The sequence below is a fragment of the Ochotona princeps genome, chromosome 2 (assembly GCF_030435755.1).
Source record: "Ochotona princeps isolate mOchPri1 chromosome 2, mOchPri1.hap1, whole genome shotgun sequence".
Classification (NCBI taxonomy): Eukaryota; Metazoa; Chordata; class Mammalia; order Lagomorpha; family Ochotonidae; genus Ochotona; species Ochotona princeps.
The window spans coordinates 16,491,731-16,500,126 of NC_080833.1; the positions used below are offsets into that span (position 1 = coordinate 16,491,731).

General features: G+C 54.2%; 1 protein-coding gene across 1 annotated transcript; it reads right to left on the reverse strand.

The window, feature by feature from the left end:
• Positions 1-1,050: 1,050 nt before the first annotated feature.
• Positions 1,051-2,609, reverse strand: ID3 (inhibitor of DNA binding 3). Its single transcript, XM_058676787.1, has 3 exons — positions 2,277-2,609; positions 2,076-2,158; positions 1,051-1,548 (listed from the first exon to the last, which is right to left on the reverse strand). Exons 1-2 carry the CDS (start codon positions 2,574-2,576, stop codon positions 2,099-2,101), a joined length of 360 nt encoding a protein of 119 aa, XP_058532770.1. The 5' UTR covers positions 2,577-2,609; the 3' UTR covers positions 1,051-1,548; positions 2,076-2,098.
• Positions 2,610-8,396: the final 5,787 nt, after the last annotated feature.

An 8,396-nucleotide genomic window follows, 5' to 3' on the forward strand; every position in this document is an offset into this window, starting at 1 on the left:
CAGCTTCCCAAGATGGGGACTGAGATGGGGGGTTGCAGTGAGAGACCCCCTAAGGCTCCAAGAAGCCTTGTGGGTGTATTTCTGAAGCTGAGTCTTACCTCCACTGGGTCATCAGAGGCTTGGCCAGGAGGATGAGGGGCAAGGACTGTGGATACTCCTCCTCCCAGGTGCCCATCTTCACCCCAAAAGCTCACCAGGGTTAAGGCACAAAAGGTGATGACGTGACCTGTTTGTTATGAACTATTTAAATAACTCGTGCCAGGGGCCAACACACAGATGAGATCATATCATAAACAGAAATCTAGGGGAGGCCAGGCGTCTGGGGCAGCCCACCTAGGGAGCCACAAGGTTGGATGGCAGATTGCGATCTTGCTCTCCCAGCCCCACCTCCCCAGGTTGGCTGTCCGGGGTACAGCAGCAGTCACCTCCACCTTGGGTCCCATTTGCATCTTGTGCTTCATCCCCATCTCCGAAAAGGGAACCAGGAGAGTGGGATCCCAAGGGAGCAGGCTTAGGAACAGCCAAGAACTGATGGTCATGGGGGCCGTCCTCTTAATTTCAAGGTCAGACACTAAGTCCTCAAGCTTTCCTGACCCCCTACTCAATCTTGCAGGTGGCTGCCAATTTGAGTTAAGACCACTCCCTTGGAGTGAGTGAGGCAGCCAGATGCCAGCATGAAGAAAATGAAACCAGGCCCAACTATCAGTTTATTCATCTGTGAAATGGGTCTATCAACCATCACGCAGGCTTGGGCACCAGGCACAGCAACTCTTGCCAAGAGTCCTTCCCACATTCCCTGCTAGAAAGGCATGGTAACTGAAGACATGGCCGAGGACAGCCACACATCAGGACCTCAACAGCGAATTTCTGCCACCCAGGAGCAAGCTGAGCTGGTATCATTCCCCCTTGTCTAACACTTCAAGGTGCTGACTGGGCACTGGACCCCGATGAGCCAGGGACATCTGTTTTGCTCTCCCAAGTTCCAGGGAAGCTCCACCACTAACGCGATTAAGGGACCAAGGAGATGGGGAATGAGCTCAGATTCTGCACAAGTGTTTAAAAGTCGTTTATTATGTAAAGTGTGAACTTTTATAAAAAGTTTACTATACATCGCACGGTTACAGAAAGTTCCCCTTCCTGTATATATATATAAAAAAGTACAAAAGCTATATACTCTATTATAGAGTTCATCTTCAGAGCAACACAGGCTTCTCCAGGGAGACCAGAAAGCTCTGCAGCCGCCTTGGCAGAGCTTGGGGGAGCGCCCTCCCTCCCCCAGCTTCCACACACGGGACAGTCAGTCTTTTAAAACACTGGGGGTGTGGTGAGGGCAGGGTGACGTCGCCCAGCTGGTGACCCGCGCTAGCTCTGGCTCTTCCGGCCACCCAAGTTCACAGTCCTTCGCTCCCAGGCGTCAGGTCCAGCCTCGAGGCGAGGGTTTGGGGAAGTGAAGTAGGCATAGTGAGGTTGGGGCCCATCCATGCCCTCGGTCTTCCGGCCGGAGCGGGTCCCGGGTCCCAGGGCGGAACGGGCGCCAGCACCTGCACTCTGGGCGGGGGAGAAGAGCAGGGAGCCGTCAGTTTCCGCCGAGCGCGCCGAGGCGGGGGCCGCCCGCAGACTGGCCGGCGCCAGGGAGGAAACTCGGTCGCTACCTCCAGCGATAACTCCGCGCCCCGCACTGCCCCCACCCCTTGGCGCCAGGGGACCACAGGGGGAGAGCTCGCGCCCCCTCCCTCCTCCTTAGAGGGGACTTGGGCGGCGAGGCTGGGGGGTGCCGAGGGAGACACTACTCCCTTTACGGCTGCTAACAGAAAGGCTATTTTATGGAGTCGGACTTGCGCCTAGTCGGGCGGGTCTGTGGCCACTGCACGCTGCCAGGGGACAACGTGCGTTTGCGTCCCAGACGGAAATGCACGTTCGGTGCAAACTAGTCCTGTCATTCATTGGCTGGAACAGGTCACCCCATTCGTCCCCCTCCAGCCTCACTCTCTCCTGACTTTATTGAAAGCCGGCCGACTCCAGTCCCTCTCAACCCCCAACAGAACCCCCCTCCTCAGGAACGAGGGGAGACTCACCTGGAGGTGCCAGGACAGCCAGGTCAGTGGCAAAAGGTCCTCTTGTCGTTGGAGATCACTAGTTCAGGAGTCAGCTCAGCTGTCTGAGAAAAATTAAGGCAAACGGGAAGAGTTAAGGCTCGGGGACTTCCAGGGTCCCCGCAGCATCCCCCAGCGGGGGGGGGGGGGGCGTTCCGCCCCGCCCAGGATCCCTTTACGCACCTGGATGGGGAGGTGCGGGCCGTCCGGGGGTCCAGGGGCCGGCTCGGCCAGGACCACCTGCAGGTCGAGGATGTAGTCGATGACGCGCTGCAGGATTTCCACCTGGCTAAGCTGAGTGCCTCGCGGGACGCCCGGCACCAGCTCCCTTAGGCGCGAGTAGCAGTGGTTCATGTCGTCCAGCAGGCTCAGCGGCTCCTCGGCTGCTGGGCCTTTGCCACGGCCCCGCGCGATGGCCAGGCTGCGTTCCGACAGGCAGCACACTGCCTCGTAGCAGCCGCGCACCGGGCTCAGCGCCTTCATGTTGGAGAGTGGCTTAGAGATGCGCAAGGGAGAGAGAAAGGCCCAAGCACAGGGTCAAACCTGCAATGCGCTCACGCCCGCCTCTGCCGACCCTTTATAGAGCCCGCCGCGCAGGCACGCCCCTATATTCAAATAGGACGCCTCTGCCCGCCCCGCCGGGCCTGGGCGTTCCCGGGCCACTTAAATTGCTAACAGGCTTCCTCGAGCTGGTCGGCCGCCGGAGACCGCGGAGCCGCGGATTCAAAGAATGAGGAAGCGCTGATACTGGGGAGAGGCGGGCCTCTTCGCCAGCACGGATTTAAAAAATCACTTAAAACCATTAACTTCAAGAATTTGCCTTTTCCTGGCAGCGCCCCACGTCTTTGAGCTCCCCTGCCCCCTGCCAGGCCACCCTTAACCCATCAGCGGTTCGAACCCGCATCTCCTCCGAGGTCATAAATCGCTGAACAGCAAGGCTTTTTTTTTTTTTTCCTAAGCAAAAGATTTTTTTTTCAAGGGAAACTTGTAAGGAATTAGTGCCGCCTTGTTCCCCAATTTGCTGTTCGTCTGACCTCCAGACTTACTGGCGTCAGGAATTATCTTGTGACCAGAGGGGGAAAAAAATTAATTGCGGTGAAGCTGAGGTTACAATGAAGAAAACAGATTTGGACTAGGCGCTGAGACTGCAGGAGGAGGAGGGGAAAGGGGCTTGAGTGAAGAACACTTTTGAGCAACAGGGGAAAAAAGAGCCAGCCTCAATCCGTGCCTTTTCTTTCTTTCTTTCTTTTTTTTTTTTTTTTTTTTTGTGCATTGGGAAAAGAAAAAAGCTACGGCTTTGTTCCCCCATGAACTCCTTAAGGAATCACATGCCCGGTTGTGCTTTGGAAATGAGTCTGATGAGAATTTTGAACAGGGTTTTCAATGGGGTGGGGGCTTACAGGAGCTCCCATGGGGTTAGCAAATCTCTTTTAACTTTTGCTCCTCCTCCCCCCACTTGGCACACACCTCTGCAAGCTCTGGGTGATTTTAGGGCTGTTTCTGCCCCTCCGGGCTAGGGCAGGAAGCCCCCAGCCAGCAGCTGAAGGCCCGGCTGCTCCAGCAGCAGTGTGAGATAGTGTGGGGTATCCTTAGCTCCTCTTCCTGCCACCTTCTACCCCCTTTGGGGAACCTGCATTTCCAAAATGCTGGTTTCCATCTTGGAAAATCCCTGGGAAGGATTCCCCCATACCCCAGCGGTGTCTTCCTTCATCAGTCAACACTGATGGACTTGATTCAACCAAAGACAGTGGCTTCTTGCTTTCAAGAATGTCACAATTTGAGGAGACAAGATTAACACAGGAAACAATGAAGAGTTCAATAGTGTGTGGCATTGATTAACAGGACAATGGGAGCTCAGCGCCTGGAGGGTTTCAAAACACTGACGGCGGGTAGGACAGTTCCCTGGAAACCCGAAGCCCCGGGCTGGCTCTGAGGACCGGCTCTCCCTTGTCAGGTAATCTTGGATGAGCCCCCAGGGACCGGGACCTTAGCTGCCAAGTGATTTCCAACTCTGGAAGTCTTAGGCTTTGTGAGGTTGGGATAGGCAGGTGTAAGGTGGCAGAGGGCCCAGACAGGATGTATAACAAGTTCAATGTCACACTGCCATAGCAGAGTCTTGTTCTCTCCCGTGAGTCGTATCACTGTGTGTGTCCCAAGAATGAGGGCTTCAAAAGTCTTCCTCCTGCAATGGCAACACAAAGAGGGGGAATAACCCAAGTGGACCAGTTTTTACATGCCGCCCAAGTCAAGCGGCGGCCATTTGGTCACGGGACAGGGACTGTGGCTATGGGGATTCCAGCGAAAGACCCTCTGGTTCTGCCATGCAGTCATATGTGCAAACTGGCCAAGCCTGAGAGAGGGTTCTAGAACAATCATGGCCTTCTAGAACAATCACAGCCTTCAGGAACAGACAGATGCATGCTCAACTCCCCATTCTTCACATCTATTTGCTGTGAACTCTCTGAACCTCAGTTTTCCCATCTTTGAAATGGAGTTTTCGGCTAACCTCATTCATTCTGGCAATTACTGAGAACCTCTCGCCGGCTCAACTTCCTCTGCTAGGAGCCTGGGGGCCCAAACGTGGGCCAGGAGTGTAGTAGGGGCTTCCTCCACCCAGATTCTCTTATCTCTCTTCCTCTCCTCCTTTAGGGCTGCCTCAGGCTTGCACAGAAAAGACCCACTTCCTTGCTAAGGTTCTACTTTCCGGGTGGATAGATGAATGGGGGGGGGGGGGGGCGGCGACAAGCCTTCCAGGAGGTTCCTCTGAAAGGTCCAGTTCTGAAAGCAGCAGCGGGGTTTGATGGGGCACACTACACAGCTCAAATTCCAGGGCCTTCTTTTTCCCAATGGCTGCTGCCCTGGCCAGCTCAGGCCTTCTGCAACTCGTCTGGCGGTGGCAGGGCCTCGGCCCCTGATTCCGAATGCCTATGAACTTTCTGTTCCCACTTCTGCGCCTTTTACCAGCTTTCCTCCCCCCCCCCCTTGCATTTTTTATTTTTATGAAAGGATGTCATTAAGGCTTTTGTCTGCGCTGTTTTTGTTTCAGAACTTTTCTCACAATCCTATTTTTTGTTGAGGAATCCGCTCCTTTGCCCAGCTGTGGGTCCCGGTCCCACAGCTGTGTTGATCTAAGACTCAGCCCCAGACAGCCTGGCGCCAGGGTGGGACGTCATGCGTTCACACAGGGATGCGTGCCCCAGGCAACCTTTCCTCGGGCAGTCACCGGCCGGCGACGGCCGCCCCCGCCAATGAGCGCCCGACACCCGAGCGCGGGGCGGGCCGCCGCCCGCGGCTGGTGCGCTGCAGCCGCCCGGGCTCCGCGCCGTCCTCACTCGGGGGGCCTCCGCGGTCCTCGCCCCCTCTCGCTCTCAGCTCTTTTGTTTTTTGCCTTTCTCTCTACTGGCCCCCTTTATCGATCTCTATAACTTTTCTTCTTCTTTTTAAAATCCTTTTAACTATCTCCTCCCAATGTCAGGAATCATTTTGTAAGCATTTCCAGGAACCGAGTCGTCCTTTGCCAGAACTTTTTTTTAAGTCAATGTTGTGCTCTCTGAGTGTCTGAAAAGTTGGCAGAACTGTTGCAGTTACACTGTTTTGTCTTCAGCATTTTTTTTTAGTGCGCTGGGTCTTTGCTGCTGACTTCGAAGCTGTTTGTTTCCTAAGCCCAGCCCCTGTTATCTCCCTAGCTCTGTATGTATGTAGCATCTTGTCCCTGTTTATGATGTAAATGTGGAGATGGCCGGGATTTCAGAAACTTGCCCCCGTTCCTGGGGCACCTGGAGCTGAGAAGTGGCCAGAACCCAGTCTCCAACCACCCCCCCATCCGCCCTAGGGAACTCTCATTAGCATTTCCCTAGCCTCATTAGCATTAGTATGTACCTGTTTGCCTGCCAGGTGCCAGGTGCGTGTCAAAGTGTGCGCATGCCTGGAACACACCCCTTCTCCCTGGTGAGTGGGACCCCAGAGTCCTGCTTGGGGTCCAGACGGTAGCAGGCACACACAGGGGGTTGACAGTCAAGACCAGGCTCCTGTTCTTGCCCAGACCACCTACCCTTCATTATGCCTGGGTTGTCGCCTCTGGACAGTTGGGATGAGAGTAACAGCCACTTGCCTCATAGTTGAACAGATGAAAGGGAGCAAGGGACAGGAAGTGCGTTGGAAGGCAATTAGTTACATTTTTAAAAAGATTTATTTGAAAGGCAGAATTACAGGAGTGGGGGCGGGGAAGATGGAGAAAGAGATCTAGCATCCACTGGTTTGCTCTCCAAATGCCTGAGCCAACCTAGGCTGAGCGAGGAGCTCTGTCCTGGTCTAGCTTGTTGATGGCTGAAACCCTAATCTTTTATTTAACCAGTGTCCATGGCAGGACTTGAACTGTGCTGTGGGATGCAGGTGCCCCAAGCAGTGGCTTGACCAGCTGGGTCTCCACACCGCCCGTTAGATCACTTATGTTTCTGTGCTCTAATGTGATCCCACCCCTGCCAGCTGGGCTTGGTGACACCAGGTGAATTCAGCAGCTCCAGCAGCTCCAGCAGCTCCAGCAGCTCCAGCAGAGGCTGATCCAGACGGGAGTGTGAACAGTGTCATGAATTCTGTAGAGGTTTTCCGGGGACAGCCCAGAAACCCTCAGTGCTGTCATTCTGCATGGCATTCGCTCAATCCAAACTGCCTTCTCAGACATCTCCTTGACCAGGTTTCTAGACAAGGCAGATGGAGGCTGAGGGAGGCTATTGTGCCTGCCTGAGATTCGCCAGGCAGATCTGATCCTGCTCTGCCTGATCCCAAAGCTTGGGTCTTCCTGCGTCTCTGCTTTTCCTTCTGCCCCTCCAGAGGTTCTCTTGGGATGGTGGTGTGGACCCAGAGAGTTTTAATCTACTAGGGAGAGAAGCAAGGGTGTGTGTGTGTGTGTGTGTGTGTGTGTTCGGTGGGGAGCTGGGTAGTGTTTGACCCAGCAGTTAATTCAACCACATCCTGTATAGGAGTACCTAAATCCAGCTGCTGACCAGTGCAAATCCTGGGAGACAAAGAACAGTGATGGCTCGAATGATCCGGTCCTGCAGATCACGTGAGAGCCCTGGGTTGCATTCCCAACGCCCAGGCTCTCTTCTTCTGTCTTTCACATAAATGATAGTAAAAAGAACAGTAGTAAAAAGGAAGGATAGCTCTGAGGTGGGAAGACCGTACACAGTGCTGGCGATATTAGAGGAAGCACCATTTTCTATGCAGAGAGACTCAGCATGGGCATTTCTTAGAAATTTCAAGTCCTTCCCACTCCTACCCCACTCCCATCAAGACCCTTCCGGTCCATACTTTAGGGAATGTTTGTTCCCGAACATCAGAATGGCCGCTCCTGCGTTTACAAACCTGCTTGGAATTGCTCTTCCAACCCAAAGCAGGCCTGGCTTGTCCAGGCAACAACTCCATGCAGGTAACCAGCCCCTTCCTTCAGCAGGTGTGTGGTGGCTGGCCATGGTGCTGCCATGGCTGCCCTGGCCTCTGCTCTGTAGTGTAGGGGTGTGCACCACAGGGCAGCAGGAAGGGAGCTGGTTTGGAGGAGCCATCCCATGCTGTGAGCCTTCTAAACTCTAGCTGGTATACTCTGTTGCCAGAGCTCTGTGAGGTGAGTGTTATCATTATTTTCTACACAAAAACACTGAAGTTCAAAAACAGTTGTCCACACAGATGGTGGTTGTGGGGGACCCCACAATTGGGATTTGACCTGGGCTGATGGCTCAGGCACTGATGCACACAGGGACAGGGATGGTGAAGCTGTACCAGCTCCCGGTCCATACACCCCAGTCCCTGTCCCTTGCACTGCCAGGCTGAGGATGGCTTTGGCCTCCTTTCTTGGTCCAGCAAATTGTCTGGAGTGTCTAGGCTTTGGAGGGCATCAGCAGGTTATGTGAGAATTTAGCTCTGAGTTCACAAATAGTGAAGGGACAGCTCTAGGAGAATCTATTGTCGAGGCCTCACTGTGTCCCCAAGCCCTTTCATGCTCGGTTCCATTGAACAGTTCCTGCCACCTGTGAGGGCTATTGCTAGCTCATTCTGCAATCAAGTCCTGTTTGACTCTCTAGTCCCAGTGTCTTTGAGTGCTGTGGCCCCTGGTGGCAGGTAGCTAAGACCAACAGAACTCAGGGCCAGCCCTGCAATCATACTCGAGAGACCACATTGTGCAGGGGTGGGGTGAGTTATGCTGGATAACTCTAATTTTGAGTATACCCCCACCCCCCCTCCATAATATTGTTAAAGACAGCTGGATTGGGAGCTCAGGAAAGTCTTTAGAATGGCAAGGGGAGCTAG

Bases quoted from the DNA above. Each gene is read 5' to 3' on its own strand.
- ID3 (XM_058676787.1), bottom strand. From the start codon at position 2,576: ATGAAGGCGCTGAGCCCGGTGCGCGGCTGCTACGAGGCAGTGTGCTGC. The intron at 2,159-2,276 runs GTGCGTAAAGGG...AATTTTTCTCAG, and splicing joins GCCCGCACCTCCCCATCCAG to ACAGCTGAGCTGACTCCTGA.